The 21,694-nt window shown below is 46.0% G+C and overlaps 3 protein-coding genes and 1 pseudogene across 3 annotated transcripts in view; 3 read left to right on the forward strand and 1 right to left on the reverse strand.

Moving 5' to 3' along the window:
- LOC135886051 (cytosolic phospholipase A2 gamma-like) overlaps window positions 1–21,694 on the reverse strand; it is a 979,292-nt gene that overhangs the window by 416,330 nt on the left and 541,268 nt on the right.
- On the forward strand, window positions 459–1,400 carry LOC135886870 (olfactory receptor 11L1-like). Its single transcript, XM_065414657.1, has one exon. The coding sequence runs from the start codon at window positions 459–461 to the stop codon at window positions 1,398–1,400; it is 942 nt and encodes a 313-aa protein (XP_065270729.1).
- LOC135886871 (olfactory receptor 11L1-like) lies at window positions 9,749–10,693 on the forward strand (annotated as a pseudogene).
- On the forward strand, window positions 20,218–21,177 carry LOC135886008 (olfactory receptor 10A7-like). Its single transcript, XM_065413899.1, has one exon. The coding sequence runs from the start codon at window positions 20,236–20,238 to the stop codon at window positions 21,175–21,177; it is 942 nt and encodes a 313-aa protein (XP_065269971.1). The 5' UTR covers window positions 20,218–20,235.

The raw sequence follows: 21,694 nt of genomic DNA on the forward strand, positions 1-21,694 counted from the left end.
AGCTCAAGTCCTACTTTGCAACTCCAAACTCCATTCCTAAGTGAAGAGACAGCAGAGACATTGACAATTGTACCCGCATGAGCTGGTATTTAATCGGAGGGCATTAATTTGACACAAGAAGAAGTATCTAGAGTGCATCCAGGATAAATCTAAGGTACCAGATATTCACAGAGCATTAGAAATTTTAGCTCTTCATTAATTTATTGATCTACTAAAGAGCACATGCAATTAGATTTTTAATGCCCTATATAATGACTTTTGTGAGGGGAATTGTCAAAAAACAAAGCAGTTCAGAGTGCTCACACTCCTATCTATCTATCTATCTATCTATCTATCTATCTATCTATCTATCTATCTATCTATCTATCTCTGTGCCTCTCAGGATTTGGCTCTGCTCTGGAAATCCTCATATTAACATATATATTTTTTCTCCCATGGATCAAACAGCTGCGAGCACCATGGAAGGGGCTAACCAAACTGAAGTGACTGAGTTCATTCTCATGGGTTTCTCTGCATCCCCGGAGCTGCAGTGGATCCTCTTTGTGATGTTCCTGATCATCTACCTCCTGACCATTGCCACCAACACTTCCATCATTGCCATAGTCAGGAGTTGTCCGAGCCTCCACTGCCCTATGTACGTGTTACTCAGCAACCTCTCCTTCCTGGAGATATGGTACACCTCCGTGACGGTGCCCAAGTTGCTGGCTGGGCTTCTGCTGGGGAACAGGTCAATCTCTGTCCGGGGATGCATAGTCCAGATGTTTTTCTTCTTCTCCATGGGTTCCACTGAGTTCTTCCTTCTAGCGGTGATGGCGTATGACCGCTACTTGGCCATCTGCCACCCCTTGCGCTACTCCACCATCATGTGCAACATCTTGTGCCTCAAGCTGTCGGTGGTCATTTGGGTGTCTGGCTTCCTGGCCTCCTCCGTCCTCACCGTGGCTGTATCCAGGCTGTCATTCTGTGGGCCCAACGAGATTGACCACTTCTTCTGCGACTTTGTCCCCCTGGCCAAGCTCTCCTGCTCAGACACACATCTCAGCAAGCTTGTGTGCTTCACCCTGACATGGGCCGTAGCCGGGAGCTCCTTCCTCCTCACCACCGGTTCCTACAGCTGCGTCATACGAACAGCATGGCGGACGCCTTCAGAGAGTGGTCTCCAGAAAGCTCTGACCACCTGTGGTGCCCACATTGCAGTCACAGGCATATTCTATGGCTCAGCCCTTTCTATGTATGCCCGGCCACCTGTGATGGAGTCCTCTAACATGGACAAGGTGGTGTCACTCTTCTACTGTGTCCTGACCCCACTGCTGAACCCCATCATATACACCCTACGGAACAACATGGTGAAGGAGGCACTGAGGAAAGCAATGACAACCCCAGGATTATTTAGGGTCTAAGGAAGAACTTTCCCCAGGTGGCTTCATTATGTGGAGTGGTACCAGGAACTACATCAATCACAAACCTCACTGAGGTTAGGTGGGAAGCACCCTTCAATTAGGATTAGTTAATCAGAAGCCTCCCACACAAGGCAAAAGGAGGTTGTGATCCTGCCCAGGAGTTTGGACTGAATGGATGGAGAGCTGTTGCTGAGTATTGTTTGTGTTTTGTGTGTGTGGAGGGGGAAGCATCCGGGGGTGGGGGGGTGGGGAGGGGAAGGGAGAACACACAGAAACTGATAACATACAGGAACAGAAAGAGAGGCAGAAGCAAAAAAAGCAAGAAAGCCAAGCAGTAGCCCGTGAGCCTACTGAGACCCTGGGAAAAGCTAGAAAGAGAAAGTTTTTGGGTTGGTGTTGACAAAAGAGGTTTGAGGCTGTAAGCTAAGTAACTGCTTTTTTTTTTTGTTCTTGTTTTCTCCTGTGTTCAGAGAAGTACGACTTTGTACATTCCTTGTACATAAACAAGATTGCATCAAGGAAAATACCAGACTCCATCAATTTCTACTTCCAGCTGTAATGTCTCCAGGGTCCCAAAATATAACTAGATACTTTTTGATTCAAAAGGGGGCAGAAGTATTTGATGAATGCAAAACAATGTTATTCCACCACTGGTCAGCTCTGTGGATAGTATACAGTTCCAGACATTGTGTGACCCCTGGTAAACAACAATGCAGACAAGGCTGGAACTCAAGATGTGTGGGAGCTAATCTGTTTGTACTTCTGGTAGAAGCTGATTTCTATAACAGCCACGTAGGGTGAAATCCTGGATTCACTGACGTCAGTAGGAGTTTTGCCGTTGATTTCAATCGGGCTAGATTTTCACCCCTCCTGTTTAAGAAGGTCTATAATTCCAGATACTGTGTCTACAGCTGATTGGGAATTTTCCATCAACCTATTTGTCGATGGAAAATGAAGTTTCTGGAAAACTTAAATCTTCCATAGGAAAATTTTGATTTTGCCAAAATATTCTGATTTTCCTGCTCCAATGCCTTTTTAAATTCGCTCTCCACAGTGGAGGATTTCACCTAGTGAGACAGAGGGAGCCCTGCACCAGAATAACACAGAGCCCAGTGGCCATGGCACTCACCTGATAGGTAGACAATTCTAACCATCACAGGAGTGAAGTTCTGGAATCGCCTTCCATGAGAAGCAGTGGGGGCAGAAATCCTAACTGGCCTCAACACTGAGCCTGATAAATTTATGGAGGGGATGGTCTGTTGGGACTGCCTACAATGGCATGTGGCATATCTGAGCCTGTTAGTAGAAAATCTGCCCAACAGCTGGTGATGGAACACTAGATGGGGAGGGCTCTGAGTTACTACAGAGTATTCTTTGGCTGGTGGGTCTCACCCACATGCTCAGTGTCCAACTGATTGCCATATTTGGAGTTGGGAAGGAATTCCCCCCAGGTCATATTGGCAGAGACTTTTTGCGGGGGGAGGGTCACATTTCTCTGCAGCTTAGGGTATGGACCATTTGCAGGTTTAAACTAGAGTAAAAGGTGGATTTTCTCTATAAATCATGATGTGAGGATGTCATAAACTCAACCAGAGGTAAGTGGCATTTTACAGCAGTGGGTGGGTGAGATTCTGCGGCCTGCAATGTGCAGGAGGACAGACGAGATAATCTTGATGATCCCTTCTGACTTTACAGTCTATGAGTCTAAAAAGTCTGTTCAAATCCATCCTCCCACTCAGGGATTGTGGGGGTGGGGGACTTGAACTAGGAGTCTCCCACATCTCAAGTGAGTACGCTAACCACTGGGGTAAACATTAGGAGGGACTGCTTCTTGCCCCCTCCAAAATGACATAGGTGCCTAACACCAAGGGATGGTTGGCAGCTGAGAATCTCAAGGAGAGGGAGGTGCCTCCCTGCCGATGGGATTAAGAACCTGTCTGCAAAAGAGGAAACCTCTCTCCTTGCCACCTCCCTTTGGCATCTCCCCACCTAGCGGGCTGCCTTTTGTGAGTCACATTCGTAGCACCCGTCTCTCACTCGTTGCATAGGGAGCTAAGGTGCCAGACTCATGCATTGCGAGCCCTGGTGATTCTCCAGCTTCCTAAACGCTAGGCAGGGTGACACTCAGCCTCACCACACCCAAGCTGTTTTGTGAATCTATCCCTGGGTTCCTAATTTGGGGGTGTGAGCTCCACCAGGCAGCAAAGCATCTGAAATCGAGGCGATGAGACCCTGAGTGCTGAAACCCCTTATTCCCCCTTGTGCCCCTCGCCCTTACTCATCAGAATTAAAGCGGAGTCTCTGGAGGACAATTGAGAGGTCCGGCTGTGCCCTCCTGGAGAGCCTTCAGCACCTCTGCACTTCCGGAACTGATGTCTTTCCGTTAGGTTAAATCTGGTCAAGAATTATTATGGTGACAAACAATGCAAAACAAAGAAGGATTGATACTCATTGCAGTGCAAATCTCGGATAATTCCAATGTCAGAGGCCTCACACAAATGTAAGTGACTGAAGAATTATGCCCGGTGTGATCGTATGATGTTTCAATATTAGATACTGGTGCTTGGTCCCTCTACCAGGGCTGGTTCAGAAAGGAGCATTTGTAGAAAATCCAAGCCTATGAAGTCAATGGGAATTTCACCTCACTAAATTGCAGAAGAACATCAGGAGCTTATCATAGAATCATAGAATATCAGGGTTGGAAGGGACCTCAGGAGGTCATGTAGTCCAACCCCCTGCTCAAAGCTGGACCAATCCCCAACTAAATCATCCCAGCCAGGGCTTTGTCAAGCCTGACCTTAAAATCCTCTAAGGAAGGAGATTCCACCACCTCCCTAGGTAACCCATTCCAGTGCTTCACCACCCTACTAGTGAAAAAGTGTTTCCTAATATCCAATCTAAACTTCCCCCACTGCAACTTGAGACCATTGATCCTTGTTCTGTCACCTGGTACCACTGAGAACATCCTAGCTCCATCCTCTTTGGAACCCCCTTTGATGTAGTTGAAAGCAGCTATCAAATCCCCCCTCATTCTTCTCTTCTGCAGACTAAAAAAATCCCAGTTCCCTCAGCCTCTCCTCATAAGTCATGTGCTCCAGCCCCCTAATCATTTTTGTTGCCCTCTCCTGGACTCTTTCCAATTTTTCCACATCCTTCTTGTATTGTGGGGCCCAAAACTGGATACAGTACTCCAGATGAGGCCTCACCAATGTCGAACAGAGGGGAATGATCACTTCCCTCGATCTGCTGGCAATGCCCCTACTTATAGAGCCCAAAATTCCGTTAGCCTTCTTGGCAACAAGGGCACACTGTCGACTCATATCCAGCTTCTCGTCCACTGTAACCCCTAGGTCCTTTTCTGCAGAACTGCTGCCTAGACATTCGGTCCCTAGTGTGTAGCAGTGCATGGGATTCTTCCTTCCTAAGTGCAGGACTCTGCACTTGTCCTTGTTGTACCTCATCAGATTTCTTTTGGCCCAATCCTCCAATTTGTCTAGGTCCCTCTGTATCCTATCCCTACCCTCCAGCGTATCTACCACTCCTCCCAGTTTATTGTCATCTGCAAACTTGCTGAGAGTGCAGTCCACGCCATCCTCCAGATCATTAATGAAGATATTGAACAAAACCAGCCCCAGGACCGACCCCTTGGGGCACTCCGCTTGATACCGGCTGCCAACTAGACATGGAGCAATGGAGCTTGGCCTTATGGGATGACAATTATAATCATTGAAATGTCAAGCTGGAAGGGACCTCAAGAAGTCATCAAGTCCAGCCACTGTGCTGTCGCAGGACCTAGTAAAACTAGACCAATCCGGGCAGGGGTTTGTCCAACCTGTTCTTAAAAACCTCCGGTGACAGAGATTCTACAACCTCCCTTGTAAGCCTGTTCCAGAGCTTAACTACCCTAAGAGTTAGAGAGTTTCCCCTCATATCTAAGCTGAATATCTCTTGCTGCAGATTAAGCCCATTGTTTCTTGTCCTACCTTCTCTGGACATGGAGAACAATTGATCACCATCCTCTTTATAGCAATGTGTTTGAAGATTGTTATCAAGTTCCCCCTCAGTCTTCCTTTCACAAGACTAAACTTGCCCAGTTTTTTCTCTTTTCTCATAGGTCAGTCTTTCTAAACTTTTCATTATTTTGTTGCTCTCCTCTGGACTCTCTCCTGTTTGCTGACATCTTTCTTAACACGTGGCTGTAATAAAATACAGCCCAGACTTTAAAACTTACCTACTCTTCTGGGAGCTTCCTCAGTAGGCTACTTCTTTCTGAGACCCTTCTCCAGTCCATTGAGCACACCCCTTTCATGTGGCTGGCTCATGCCTCCACTTCTCTCTGGGGTGGGAACCCCGCAATCCTACCACTCTCTGGGTCTTTGATTTACTCCTGTCCGGGTGCCAGCTGGGCTACCTGGAAGGTCCAGATGTCCTTGGACCTGGCTGGAGATCCCGTTTGGAGGCCTGAGGTTAGGAAGAGTTTGCAGTGAGACAGAAGCAGGAGTATTTGTCCAAACAGTGCCCAAAGCTTAGAAAAGCAGATTTAAAATACCTATAAACCATTGTCTTCCCTACAGTTGGCATTCCCTTCCAGTCCCTAGGTAGACATAACCCAGCCTTGGTGGTCCCTGTTCTCTCTGGGCACCAAATTACAGATTTTCCGCTACAGCTCCTGACCCTCTGTCTCTCTTCCTTTACTCTGATGCCTAGGCCAAAAGCTTTTAGCAATAACTGTCACTGACATCAATAGCACAGATCGTAGTGGAGCTGGGGTGGTGTCAGTAATGGGACACCATGTCCACATCATCATAACCACACCAGCACACTGGGAACTAATTGCCCCACCTTGTTGGCACTCTCAAGAAGGAGCTAAGAACTCACTGGACCATGGGTAATTCTTAACTCCCCTGTCAGCCCTAGAGTGATTTCATAAGGACAGAGTTGAGGCACACTGGCAGGGAGTGGGTGTAGGGAAATTCACAGAGCTGTATGTGACCTCCAGAAAGCCAAGGACAGCATCCTCCAGGGATATCAGCTCTTCCTACCTATATAACTGTCGTGTGTTTCATAGTCATTATTTATATTTCAGGAGCAACTTTGGAGCATTGCAGCAGGTAATTTTTTAGGTGCCAAGAAATTCAGTGGGATTCTCAAAGCCTCGGTTCAGTCACCCAGTCTCCCTGTACAATGAATGGGGTGAGGTGGGCACCTAAAAATGGGATTCACAAAACTCAGCGCACTCAGGGGTTCCTTGTCTAGGCTAGCCAATGGGAGATACCAGTGAGGTTCCTGTCTCTGCATGGGATGCTCAGATGTGAGCACTCTCACCTCCTTCATAACTCTTAGCTTGGTCATTTGGGGGCACTCACCTAGGAGGTGAAAGACCCAGTTTCAGTTCCCACCTTTGCCTTAGGAGAAAAGGGACTTGAACAGGGATCTGCTATTTCTCGGAATAGCGCTATTACCTCTGGGCTGGGGGATATTCTGATATGAAGTTCCCCAGTCTCTCTTGGTGAAGCTGTTCCACTTTGGATAAATACTTAAATAGCCATTGGGCCAGAGAGAGCGAGCGAGCGAGCAAGTGCATGACTCTATAGACCGGTGGAAGGTGAGCGACCCATAATCCACTTGTCCTGCTCCAATGAGTCTGTTATATCACTCTAGAATAAGGGATGGTTTGAGACTGAAGGTCAGACTCCAATAATGAATTCATACCAGCAGACTCACTTTTTAACCAACAACATCCAGGTGGCCATACATGGCTCTCCTGGAAACATCGTATTTAATAGGTACTTTTTTCAACCTGTCTGCAGAGAGGCACTGTGACGGTTCATAGACTCCAAGGTCAGAAGGAACCATTATGATCATCTGGTCTGACCCCCTGTATAATATGGGCCATAGAACTTCCCCAAAATAATTCCTTTTGAAAGACTGCTCAGAGGAACCCTCCCTGTCTTTGACTCCCAGGTGTTGGCCTGTGTAGGAAGTGTTGAGCAAACAGTAGAAAAGCTGCTCTCTTTTCGTTCAAATCTTAATGCCACGGAAATGCCAGGAACTCCTGTGAATTTGACACTCATGGATCCCAGTGATCGATTCAGGCCTAGAGGAGGCTGGTGGGATGGCAAAGGAGGAGACACACAGCATCCTGGGAGAGGAAGAGAGAGAAGGAAGCTCATAGCAGTTTGGAAACATCCAGAAAAGAAGATAAGGGGAGAAGGGTAGGGAGAGAGGAGGAGGAGGAAGAGAGGGAGAGAGAGGAGATATTGGGACAAACTCAGATATTATCCTGATTACATAGATCGATAGATAGAGATGTAAAATGGAGTCACAAAATAACTATGGGATACCCTCTTGGCAATGTCTGCCCAATGTCTGTGATATGATTTTTCATTAAGGGAGCAATGCACCATGATACCATCCTTGCAATGTAATGGAAAGGGGACCAGGATAATACCATGGGTCTTCATAGCTTAATTGAGAGACAAGTTCACTCTTCACATTTCCAACCCTGAACTCCACCGGTCTACGATATACCAGAGCTTCGCTCTGTCAGATAGAGCCTGCAATTCTTTTGTTAGTTGGAAGAATGAGCTCATCATCTCTTGTTTATCAGGGGAGTTTGGGTTGCCTGGCAACACCCCAGCAGAGTCGTTCTGAGACTATTTTCCCAATGGTCACCGGAATCTGTATAAGCAGTTGTGCTGCGGCATTTGGAGATCCATGCGAGATAGCGACAATTAATTCCTGGGAAGGTGAGTTAGGAGTTTTCATTGTTGAAATGAACATAGGATAGTAAAAATTTGAACACAAATAGTCTTCATTATAAAAGAGCTCAGAATGGTTAAGGGAGTACAGCACTCAAGCAAAACCACAGGTATGATATATTAACCATACAAGGAAGAGTTACAATAGCTCTAATTTCTAGCTTTGTAAAATAGTGAAGCTTTCACTGCCACTTCCAGCAAATTAATTCCTTACCAAAGTGCACCATTTTCTCTCTTGTGTTTTCATGACTATGAAAGAGATTCTGACTGTACATTCCTATGTGATTGTATATTCATATCTGTATGGCCACTTGAGTGTGTTTCTAGGTCAGTTTGGGTATGCTTGTCAATGTGTGTGTGATTGCCCTTGCAGGTTGAAACTGAGATTTTCAAATGCCCCTAAGAGATTTAGGTGCCCGAATCAAACTGAAAATCTAAGGGATTTGAATGCCTAGCTCCTCTGGACTCTTTTGAAGATCACAGCTTTATGAATTTGTATGTTCACATGTCTATGCATTCCGTTATACTTGTTTGTGGGTCTGTAGACATTTGTTTGTTTGTGTGTGTTTGTGCATACACCATTGTGCTTGTGTGTGTAGATTTGTATCTGAATCAAATTGTGTCAGTTTTCTCTAAGTATTATTGTAGCACCTAGGAGCCCGGTAATATCCAAAATCACAAAGCCAAGGATGAAATGCATGAGAACTGGGAACAAAGCATTCGTGGATGGAGGGATCTGGAGGGAGCAGCTTCCAGAGGAGATTAGGTGAATTCAGAGTCAGATGAGGTGAATCCATTTTCTGTCTTTAGGAAACACTGCAAAACCTTTGGGAAAGCTTTCCCACCTTAACAGGAATGATCCTCATACCTACGACATGATGCCCCATTCTGGCTTATGATGTAGGATTCTGTGACACCTACTTCGACTTTACTCCTTCTCTCTCAAAATCCAAAACCAAGAAAACCTTCCACAAGACGAGCTGGTATCTCAAAAAGGGAGGAATGTCCAAACACTTTCACGTCAACTAGGTACTTCTCTATTGCTACTGATTTTATGGGAAAGGCGCTCAGATGCTATGGAGATGGGTGGAAGTATAAAATGATATAGATAGATAGATAGATAGATAGAGAGAGAGATAGAGATAGAGAGAGAGAGAGAGAGAGAGGGAGAGAGGGAGAGAGATGAGTTTATCTCTCTGTGTGCCTAAATATTTGTCTATGTGAATCTCAAATCAAACAACTAATATTCTTGTTTTAACCTTATGTGCAAAGTATGGTTAATACTTAATTGTAGTGTACTTATTAATAGTTATACTTCCCTGAATGCTCACATTTGCTCTCTGGTTAAAGGGCTTGGGGGAATGCACAGAAGCAAAGTTTCAGGATGCTATATCCTCCCAGTTTTATATATATATTTTAAGTGACTCCTGGTTTGGTCTGCCTCAATTTTTGGGTGGCATCATAAGATGCTGAATTTGTGATTACCTGAGGGGGAAGCGGGTTTATGGAATAAATGTGTTGACCATCTCTTAACATATACATTTATTTCCCTTCAAGTCTAGTTCCAATTTCATTTAGGCACAATCCATGCCCGACACAGAACAGGGAAATCAAACGTCCGTCACAGAATTCGTCCTCCTGGGATTTGGGAATCTCCCGGAGCTGCAGACCCTTCTCTTCCTGCTCTTTCTAGTGATCTACATTGTGACCACGGTTGGGAACATCCTTATCCTGGTGCTAGTTGTATCTGTTCAGAACCTTCACACCCCCATGTACTTTTTCTTGGGAAACTTGTCCTGCTTGGAGATCTGCTACACCTCAATAATCCTGCCCAGGTTGCTGTCAAGTTTCCTGACTGGCAACAAGATTATTTCTGTTACTGCTTGCTTTGTACAATTTTATTTCTTTGGCTGCTTAGCAGCTACAGAGTGTTTTCTCTTGTCTGCAATGTCATACGATCGGTATTTAGCAATCTGCAAACCCCTGTGCTACACCACCCTTATGAACAACAGGTTCTGCCTCCAGCTGGCGACCAGCTCTTGGGTAAGTGGCTCCCTAGCAATTGCCACATTGATGTCACAATTGACTTTCTGTGACTCCAATAAAATTGACCATTTCTTTTGTGATTTCGCCCCCATAGTAAAACTCACCTGCAGTGACACTCACCTTCTGGAAGTTACTGCTTTCGTATTTTCCTCTATATTCACCCTGACTCCATTTCTATTGACCGTGGCATCCTACATTCACATAATTGCTGCCATCCTCCGAATCCCCTCCACCACCGGGAGGCAAAAGGCCTTTTCCACCTGCTCCTCCCACCTCAGCATGGTGACAATTTACTATCGGACCCTAATCATTGTGTAGATGCTCCCAGACACCAACTGGCTGAGATCCCTGAACAAAGTGTTCTCTGTCTTCTACACCATCTTGACTCCCCTGATTAACCCCCTGATATACAGCCTGAGAAACAGCATGGTGAAGGAGGCCCTGTGGAAAGCTCTCAGTAAATTGGTGCCTGTCACAAGAATTTAGACAGCCCGTAGTAAGCCTCTGAGGTTAAACCAAAATAGAGCCAATCTCCAGGGGTCAACTCTTCAGATGATGCCAACTAGAAATCACCACAGCTCTGCCAGATTTCTCCTGAAATCACCACAGCTCTGCCAGTGTCCACCAGCAGGGAATATGGTCTTTGGAGTGCGATTCTGCACAGGTCCCATTCCTAGGAGAAATCTGTGCTTGTGTGAGTGGTCACAATGCAGTCAATGAGAAATCTCATGTCAGCAAGAAAAACGAGGAGTACTTGTGGCACCTTGGAGACTAACAAATTTATTTGAGCATAAGCTTTCGTGGGCTACAGCCCACTTCATCAGATGCATGCAGTGGAAAATACCCTAGGAAGGTATATATATATATACAGAGAACATGAAAAAAGGGGGTTGCCATACCAACTCTAACAGACTAATCGATTAAGGTGGGCTATTATCAGCAGGAGAAAAAAACCTTTTGTAGTGTGTCAAGGCTCCTTCCCCACTCTGAACTTTAGGGTACAGATGTGGGGGCCTGCATGAAAACTTCTAAGCTTAACTACCAGCTTAGATCTGGTCCGCTGCCACCACTCCCAATGTGCTAATTCCCTTCCCTGGGTAGCCTTGAGAGACTCTTCACCAATTCCCTGGTGAATACAGATCCAAACCCCTTGGATCTTAAAACAAGGAGAAATTAACCATCCCCCCTCCTTTCTCCCACCAGCTCCTGGTGGATCAAGATCCAACCCCCTTGGATCTAAAAACAAGGAAAATCAATCAGGTTCTTAAAAAGAAGGTTTTTAATTAAATAAAAAGATAAAAATCATCTCTGTAAAATCAGGATGGAAAATAACTTTACAGGGTAATCAAACTTAAAGAGCCCAGAGGACGCCCCTCTAGCCTTAGGTTCAAAGTTACAGCAAACAGAGGTAAACACCCTAGTAAAAGGTACATTTACAAGTTGAGAAAACAAAGATAAAACTAACACGCCTTGCCTGGCTGTTTACTTACAAGTTTGAAATATGAGAGACTTGTTCAGAAAGATTTGGAGAGCCTGGATTGATGTCTGGTCCCTCTTAGTCCCAAGAGCGAACCCTTACCCAAAACAAAGAGCACAAACAAAAGCCTTCCTCCCACCAAGATTTGAAAGTATCTTGTCCCCTTATTGGTCCTTTGGGTCAGGTGTCAGCCAGGTTACCTGAGCTTCTTAACCCTTTACAGGTAAAAGGATTTTGGAGTCTCTGGCCAGGAGGGATTTTATAGTATGGTACACAGGAGGGCTGTTACCCTTCCCTTTATAGTTATGACACGCCCCCCAAATCACAGATAGTGTTGGACAGGCGGTTCCACACTGGCTGTGATTTCTTCCTGGAGCTCTAGGAGAAAACAGAGTTAATAAGGCACATGAACCTTTAGACATACTACTGATTACACTGCTCTACAGCCAAAATGCTTCTGAAATAAATGTAGTCAAACTTTACTAATTCTGGGTCACTGAGAATGAAAATGATGCTTAAAATTGTTGATTGGCTCTAGTTTTCAAGATATGCTATTGGGTCAGTATATACGACCCTTGACTTGGGAATGGCGGCGGATAAGTGAGTTATAAAGGGAAGGGATCTCAATTTAAACCAGAAATGACTAAAATACATCTTTGACTGGATCTATGAATAAATCTATGACTGGGTTTGGACAGTACTTGCTTTTTAGGCAAAACAATGAATGATGCAATCTGAAGCTGGTATTGCGTCATACATGATATGAATTGCATCATGTTATTCCTAGAAGTCATGGATGATGCAATCATAACGAAGCTTACATCACTCTGCTGAACAAATTGCCCTAGATCAGCTCTAGAAATCATACAGTGTCATGCTCTCTTATTTGTCAGTGTTTGATTTTGCAAAGGGACACATTTCTGTTTAGCCAAAGTGAGCAGAGATGCCTCGTACTTGTGTGAACAGTGCAGATAACTTCTGCTATGTTTGTGGTGAAGTGACTTTTGCATCCCAAAAGCGCAGTATAACCACTATGGTTAAGAAAGCCTATCACCTTTATTTTGGCTGCAAAATTGGAGATCAGGACAAGAGGTGGGCCCCACACATATGCTGCAACACTTGTGCAACAAATCTTCGTCAGTGGTTGAACAGGAAAAGGAAATCTATGCCTTTTGCAGTGCCAATGATTTGGAGAGAGCCAACAGATCATACCAGCAATCGTTACTTCTGCATGGTGCCTCCAGTTGGGAAAGGTGTGTCAAAGAAGAAAAAGTGGACTGTGCATTATCCAAACATTCCATCAGCTATACGCCCAGTACCCCATGGAGAAGGACTGCCGGTTCCTGATGCACCAGAATCATTCTCACTTGAGTCAGACGAGGAAGAGGAAGAGGATGAAACTTCTGGTCCTGAACCATCAATATCACAGGACCCACATTTTCTCCCATCCTCCTCCTCTGAACCACACCTCATAACACAAGGTGAACTGAATGACCTTGTCAGGGATTTGGAACTACCCAAGAGTAAGGCAGAGCTGTTGGGCTCCAGACTACAGCAGTGGAATCTCCTGGCAGGTGATGTTAGGGTTTCCATGTTCCGTGACCGTCAAAAGGATCTTGTCCCATTCTTCTTCATGGAAGGTGATCTTGTAGCCTGCAACAACATCGATGGTGTGATGGCAGCCCTCAACATCATTCACGATCCAGATGAGTGGAGACTGTTCATTGATTCATCGAAGACGAGTCTTAAAGCTGTTTTACTGCATAATGGCAATGTTTTGCCATCAATTCCAGTTGGTCATGCAGTCCATATGAAGGAAACCTATGACAACATGAAACAACTTTTGAGGTGCATAAACTATGACCAACATCAGTGGCAGCTTTGTGGCGATTTGAAGGTTGTTGTTCTCTTGCTTGGTCTGCAGACTGGATACTCAAAGTACTGCTGTTTTCCCTGCGAATGGGATAGTCGTGCAAGAGATTCCCACTACATCAAGAAAGATTGGCCACTCCGACAGTCATTGGCGCCTGGGAGGAAAAGTGTTCAGCATCCACCACTTGTTGAATCAAGGAAGATTTTGTTACCACCCTTACACATCAAGCTGGGTCTGATGAAGAACTTTGTCAAGGCCATTGACAAAACACAAGCAGCTTTCAAGTACCTCCATGGAAAATTTCCAAGGTTAAGTGAAGCTAAGATAAAGGAAGGTGTCTTTGTTGGTCCTCAGATTCGTGAACTTCTTTGAGATGATGCATTTGACCATGCACTGCGTGGCAAGAAAAAGATGGCATGGAAAGCCTTCCAGTTAGTGGCAATAAATTTTCTCGGAAACAACAAGGCAGACAACTACAGGTTGTTGGTGGAAAACCTCCTCAAGGCATACAAAAGCCTTGGTTGCAACATGTCACTAAAGATACATTTTTTGCACTCTCATCTAGATTTTTTTCCACCGAACTGCAGAGCAGTGAGCGACGAGCACGGCGAGCGATTTCACCAGGACATTGCAACAATGGAGAAATGCTATCAGGGCAAATGGAGCCCATCAATGCTTGCAGACTATTGCTGGACAGTGACAAGAGATGTTCCATTTAATGAATACAAGAGACAAGCCAAGAAGCACCGAGTAGACACTGAATAGGACTAAACTATGTACATAATAGATTTTTGCCTTTTGTTTCATAATAAATTTTATTTATATAACCCTTTTGCTGATTTTTAAAGTGTTACATAAACAGGACAGGTGAAATATTATCATGTAAAGCAACCATAAACACATGAAAAGACCTAGGTTTACAATTTATGATTAAAACTCAATATGTACACAATATACATAGACATAAAATATAAAAACTTAAATATCTTAGAAACAGTAGCCAATCAGTTGTTTTAATTGTCATATTTGAATTCACCACATCAAAATATTTATCTCTGAAGCAGACGACTTCTCAAAAATTGTAGACCAGTGTTATATAAAAACTAACAATATGTCCCACATTCTAAGAACAATTTTTAACCAGTTGATTCTGGGAAACTTTCCCGGGAGAGTGCATCAGCCACTTTGTTAGAAGCTCCTGAAATGTGTTGTATTTCAAAATCAAAATCTTGGAGAGCTAAACTCCACCGAAGAAGTTTTTTGTTATTCCTCTTGGCGGTATGAAGCCACGTTAGTGCAGCATGGTCGGTTTGTAGTTGGAAATGCCGTCCCCAAACGTATGGGCGTAGCTTTTCCAGCGCATACACAATGGCATAGCATTTCTTTTCGCTGATTGACCAGTGGCTTTTCCTCTCAGACAGTTTCTTGCTGAGAAACACGACAGGATGGAATTCTTGATCCGGTCCTTCCTGCATTAAAACTGCTCCCACGCCTAGAAGAAATCTGTTCTTGTGTGAGTGGTCACAATGCAATCAATGAGAAATCTCATATCAGCTTCAAAAGCTAATGTTTGCAAGATCAGGCGCTTCCAGAAACAAAGGGTGGAGAATGGGTGTGACATTCCCCAGGGTGCAATCTGGTCTGATAGACAGCTATATCCCCTCAATTTGACAACTTGGGTCGCCTTAACACTGCTTTGCTGTGAGAATTTCCACTCCTCGCCTCCTCACAAACAGCCTCTAGCACAGGGGTGGGCAAAATGCAGCAAGCCCCTCGGCCTCTCAGGCCAAGGGAGCGGGGCCACGGGCTTGCCGCGCTCCGGCAGAGGGCGTGCCGCGCGCCAGCCAGGGGAGCGGGGCCGTGGAGCATGCCATGCTCCAGACGGGGGAGCAGGGCTGGAGGCTTGCCGCGCTCCAGCTGGTGCTCCAGCCGGGAAAGTGGGGGATTACAAGCAATGAGGCATAAAATCAGATTTGGTTACAAAGAAAATAAATGGTAAAATGCAAATAACATCTAACTTCACAAGTTTAAAGTATTCAAAACAAAGGTTTTTTCTCACCATATGCTTTTGCAATCCTACTGGCTAGGTACCTTCCAGCAAGGACCCCTCACCCCCAGTTCTCGGTTCATCAGGTGTCATGGATGCCATGGTCAGAGAGGAAGGGAGAAGGAGTGATTTGGAGTGTCCCTTTTCCCTTTTATTATTCCCTTTCTTGTTTGAGAAATCAAAGGTGTAGTACATGCTCAGTAGGAACTCAGGACCTCATAGGACTTGATTTCCAGACACATCTCAGTGTTGATTGGTCAGGGGGAGAGGAGAAACTACCACAGAAAGTCCTGCCTGTGCCCCAGAGCAGATGATCAGTGGCTACAGGACTAAATCATGTCCTTCTTAGAACTTCCCCTAACCAGTCTCTTAGCACTTCCCCCAACCAACCAGCCCTAAGGGGGCAAGAACTGATTTTGACATCTGGGGTGTGAAAACTTGACAGCAGGGGTGTGAAGATTGTCTGTCACCCAATTCCCGTAGGCTTTGAATTGCATTTGGGTGCCTAACTCCACCAGCCCCCTTTCGAAATCCAAGTCTACAACCATGTGGGGAGTGAGATCAATGCTCACATGCTCCAATCAGGACAGGGGCTCTATTGATATGGCCATAACAAGAGTATATTTGAGAATATGATCCCTTCCCTGAAGAGCTGTCAATTAAAGAAGACAGTTGACCTCCACAGGAAGGAGGAGAGAGATTACAACATTCATACATTTGCCGAACCAGCTCCCTGATGTGCCCTTTTACCCCAGAATCTTGACTCCCACCCGCCCCACACACTTTAACTGCTACACCCACCGTCTTCCTGAGCGAGGAGTTGAACCCAGAAAAGCTGATGCTCAGCTACCTGCTCTAAATAGTCAATCTTCTTGGAACAGGCTTCTCTCCAATCATTGCAGAAGTGTCCTTACTATGTTATTCACAAACAAGTTTATAAATCAGAGGTTTCATTATTCTTATACCAGCTCTACTTAATAATCACAACTGGCGAAAAGTAGAGGCAAGAAAAGACTGGCTCAAAAGGCTGAGATCATTCCTGTTAGTGTCACAACTTTGTCAATTGCCAAGATCCAATGTCTCAGAGGAAGGTGAAGAAAACCCTAATCCAAGAAGCACAGCTCTGCACATGAGGACAGCATTTCTCCTGTGGCCCATCAAAGAACTCAGGATAAGGCTGAAGTACTGACAGTTCCAACACACTGTCCCACCAGTCTACCTCAGCCCTGTTTTGGGGAGCCTGCATTCGGGTGTCCCAGGCTAGCTCAAGGTCCATGACGCTTCAGCATGAAGTACACTCAAGGCCTGTGCACCAGTCAAGGCCTTTGCATGTTTAGGCTGGGATATTTGAATGATTGTCCAGTTCACACTGAAAGTCACACTCAATGGGAATGGTTTGGGAATGGCACTGGTGTGAACTTCGCCACTAGCCTTTGGACACTGAGATGAATGGACGAAGAGGTTTGCAAATGAGTTCCAAGGCCATTGGTGAATACATTTTACACACTGGGAGCTGGTCTGAGACCCACTGTATGCATTTCACATGAGACGCCAAAGAGCTATAAGGTGGTAACTGGAGTCACTCCTGCCAGGGGATAGATCTGAACTGGAGATTTAGAAATTTGTGGTAGAAAGAGCTGATATCTCTGTAGGACGCTGTCCTTGGATTTCTGGAGGTCACATACAGCAATGCAAGGGCTCTGTGAATTTCCCTACACCCACTCCCTGCCAATCTGCCTCAACTCTGTCCTTAAGAAGTCACTCTAGGGCTGAGAGGGGAGTTAAGAACTACTCATGGTCCAGTGAGTTCTCAGCTCCATCCTGAGAGTACCAACAAAGTAGGTCAATTAGTTCCCAGTGTGATGGTTTGGTCATGATGAAGCGGACACGGTGTCCCATTACAGCCTAGTCAGACCTCACACCAGTTCCACCAAGAGCTATACTGTTGATGTCACTGACAGTTATTGCTAAAAGCTTTTGGCCTAGCAATCAATTATATTTGTTCCTGAAATCTATAAATACAAATGATACATCCTTATCACATGTACTTGTACCTGAGAAGCTTAGGTAAATTGTCCAGGCTCTAAGGACTCAGCTCTTTAGTGCAACAAATACAGCTTAACAGCGATGAAGAATATGTCTACAGGAAATGCTTGGAGAACTGACAGTAAACCAATATTCTTCACCTTGATCAACAAGTACAATTGGCCTTGGAATCTGGACTAGGCCATCTCTGAACTGAATGGTTGTTTCTGAGTTGCTGAGTTGATTTCATTGATCAAAGTGTTTACAAACAGAATGCAATTACTAATTCTCCTGGGCACCCATAGTCAGAGAGAACCCTAGGGATTTGATCCCAGTGGTCACTTAACTATACCGAAAGGATCCATCTCTGAGATCTCTTGCAGAGAAGCTTCTCTGCTGTGGGTTAATGGGTTTCAGAAACGAAGCAGTGGATCACAAGTGGGAAGGTAAGTATGACACAGTCTGGGGCGTTTTCCTATGTTACTGTTATGGCCCCAAGTTCATTTTCTGGAGCCATCAACACCTAAATTGTCTCCAAAATTGTCTCTCTCTCTCTCTCTCTCTCTCTCTCTCTCTCTCTCTCTCTAACATCTAATCACTCACTCTAACTTACTCTTATGGGTCTAATCTACAGAATTGTCCCTCATCTCTTTCTCTCTGTCTTATAAGAGATACTGTGCATCATGTCACGCTATCAAGGTAACTCTGGGCTGTTAGTTGTTGGTTTGCCTAGTGATTTTCCTCTCAGCACTCTGGGATCTCATTCTCACTCATGGGATGGCACTGTATGAGGTAGGAAAGCGGGGACTAATGTGGGGGTGCTCTTTAATCATTATTCAAAAGGCTGCAAGGCTGTCACAGCAGGAAAGAAGTCAGAGCCAGAGTGATTTTCCCATTCCTTTGTGAGTTTTTTTGGGTGTGTCCGTGACTCACGCGGCAGTGCGGGCTCCTGCAGCTCCGGTCTCTCTGGGCGGGGCTCAGCTCCCCCCTCTAGACATGGTCCGAAGTGCGCGGGGTCACAGCGCCTCTCAGGTGTGGGCCAGCTGCCCCTCCGGAGCAGACACAGCAGCTGCGGATGTTTCTGAGGTGAGTGTGGGACAGGGTGTCAGAATCACCAGGCAGCCGGCTGAGGCAGGAGGCATTGCAGGCTGGGAATGGGGCTGGCTAGCATAGAAACAGGCTCACAGCAGGAGTAGGAGGAAGGGCAAGCTGATGCAGACCTCCCCTCTGCACAGGGCTGGGGTCAGGGCTGTGGTGCCAGGCACTGCTCCGGGTGGTCGGTGCCACCTCTCGGAGCTGCCACTAAATCCCTGGCTTTTAGCAAATTTACCGTGACTGCCGCCCTGTGATTCTGGATAAAAAATGCCATGACAAATCTGCAGCCCTAATTATTAATAGTGTGCCTGGCTGTGCCACGGGTGAGGTGTGTCGGTACCCCACAATGGATCGGATGTCTCACCCTGGGGGCCTCTCTGCCCTCCTAGCCACAGAGGGTACAGCTATCCAGCAAAAAATACCCCCAGCACCGAGTCTCAGAGCCCGGGATATCTGACTCGGGAATGTGGGGCTCACGCTAAGTGGGGGAATAGGACAATATAGCCATTATTGGGCTGGACCCTCCCACCCACTCTGGGTTTCCGAGCCGGGCCCCAGCCGGAGTGGGAACTTCTACACTGAAGTTGTTAATCGTGCAACGCAAGCTCCTTCAGCCCGAATCAGTGGACGCAGGCTCCGATGCTCGATACTGCAGGTTTTTTATGTATGTTGAGTTACGCAGAGAGAGGGGACCCTCGCAAAGAGTTGCCCAGCAGCTTCCGCTTCAGTACCATGAAAAGACAAGGCCAGAGCCCGTGGCTTTAATGGCTCCTGCCCATTCTTGCGGGAAGCACCCAAACTAGTTTCAACAAGGTGCGTCAGCTGGGGAGCCAGATTCAGGGCTGGACTGACACATGCATGGTGCTGGGCTTGCTAGGAGAATGTAAGGAAAAGAAAACACCATCTCCCTGAACTGCCTGCCCCAGACAGCCCTGCAGGGTGGTAGGAACTAGGTGCACAAGACAGTGTGTGCGGGTCCTACTCTTAGTGTGTGTTTCTACACTTATCACATTCCAGCACACAGCTGCACGGATGCAGTGCTTCAGTGTAGCCACTCGCTGCAGTGACGGCCGGCCGGGGTCCTTCCATCTGCATCGGTAATTGACCACTCTGAGAGATAGCCACTCCCTGGATGGAAGAACTCTTCAGTCCACCCAGTGCTGTCTACACAGCGGGCTAGAGCAGCTGAGCTACATCGCGATGGGGTGTGGAGTTTTCACACCCCTGAGTGACGTGCCTTGGTTGGTCCCACCTTTTAGTGTACAACAGGCCAGGAGAAGAAAACTCACAAGATGTCAACCAGAGATGAATAAGATCCAAGAGACAGAACAACTGATCTGTGTGTATTCAGAGAGATGAGAGAGGGGATGGGGCGAATCTCATTGTTTATCTATCTATCTATCTATCTATCTATCTATCTATCTATCTATCTATCTATCTATCTATCTATATGATACCATGCAAACCTCTGAGGTATCTAAATACCTATTTGGCCTCCACAGGAGAGAGCTATGGAGAGAAACCTAACTGCAGTGACAGAGTTTATCTTTCTGGGCTTCTCAGACCTCCAGGATCTGCAGCCCCTTCTCTTCGTCCTAGTCTTACTCATCTACCTCATCACCCTGATCGGAAATGGCCTCATAATCACTGTCACAGTGGCTGACCTGGCCCTCCACACCCCCATGTATTTCTTCCTCAGGAACTTGTCAGTCTTGGAGATCTGCTACACCTCGGTCATCATCCCTAAGACCTTGACCAACCTTCTGTCAGAGCGGCAGACTATCTCTTTCCTAGGCTGTGTAGTCCAGATGTACTTCTTCATTTTCTTTGGCAGCACAGAGTGTGGTCTGCTGGCCATTATGTCCTATGACCGGTACGTCGCTATATGCAACCCCATGCGTTACTCACTCATCATGAACAGAAAGGTTACCCTTAGCTTGGCAGCTGCAGTGTGGATTGCCGGCAGCATGGTGGCATGTGAGCAAACTGTGGCCATATTCACCTTACCCTTCTGCAGGTCAAATAAAATCAATCATTTCTTCTGCGACGTCCTCCCAATACTTCGATTGGTGAGCACTGACACATCCTTCATCAAGGCCATTCTTGCCTTCCTCACTGTGGTAGTCATAGTCCTCCCCTTCCTCTTGATCATCGCCTCCTACACCAGCATCATCCGCACAATCCTGAAGATGCGCTCAGGTGAAGGGAGACGTAAAGCCTTCTCCACCTGCTCCTCACACCTGATCACAGTCACCTTGTTCTATGGCAGCACCTTCGTCACCTACATGAGGCCCAGTTCCAATGGCTCTGTGGACATCGATCGAGCAATTTCCCTCTTCTATACGATCATCACTCCGACATTCAACCCCATCATATATAGCCTGAGGAACAAAGAAGTGAAGGAAGCTCTAAGGAAACTCTTGGGCAGGAGTAGGATTTCTTTGTTTTCATAAAAAATTGTTTGTTTTCCTGATCATTGAGCCACATGGAAAGGTCTCAACTTGGGGGGTGTCACAAAGGAGAAAACGTCTGTGTCATTGTTTAGAAATGTTGTATCTGATTTGTTTTCCCTTTTCAAGTTCATACTGCCACCTAACTCAATGAATAAAGTCAAATCAAAGGAGGTTGTAAAGTGAGCTGGTAAGGAAGCCATCAGGGGAAAACAACCACTCAGATAAGTCAGTTTCTGATCTACCCTTTTCAGGGGGTGAAGACAACAATATCTGGTTCATCAGTTGGGGGAAGAGCCTATCTGGCTCGCATCATCTTGGTTAAGTTTTTTTTAACTTTCCAAGGCTAAGGCTGAGATAAAAAGACGCTGATGGTTTGAAAAGGAAGTGGTCAACTCTCCTGGAAGCTGACAGGAAAACGGTCCACCCAGGGAGGAGTAACCCAGAGACTCAGTCAGAGAATGATAGGATGGCAGGGTTCCCACCTCAGAGAGAAGTGGAGGCATGAGCTAGCAACATA

The sequence above is a fragment of the Emys orbicularis genome, chromosome 12 (genome assembly GCF_028017835.1).
Source record: "Emys orbicularis isolate rEmyOrb1 chromosome 12, rEmyOrb1.hap1, whole genome shotgun sequence".
Classification (NCBI taxonomy): domain Eukaryota; kingdom Metazoa; phylum Chordata; order Testudines; family Emydidae; genus Emys; species Emys orbicularis.

What these genes read in the sequence shown, in the direction of transcription:
- LOC135886870 (XM_065414657.1), top strand. Translation starts at nt 459, where the DNA reads ATGGAAGGGGCTAACCAAACTGAAGTGACTGAGTTCATTCTCATGGGT.
- LOC135886008 (XM_065413899.1), top strand. Translation starts at nt 20,236, where the DNA reads ATGGAGAGAAACCTAACTGCAGTGACAGAGTTTATCTTTCTGGGCTTC.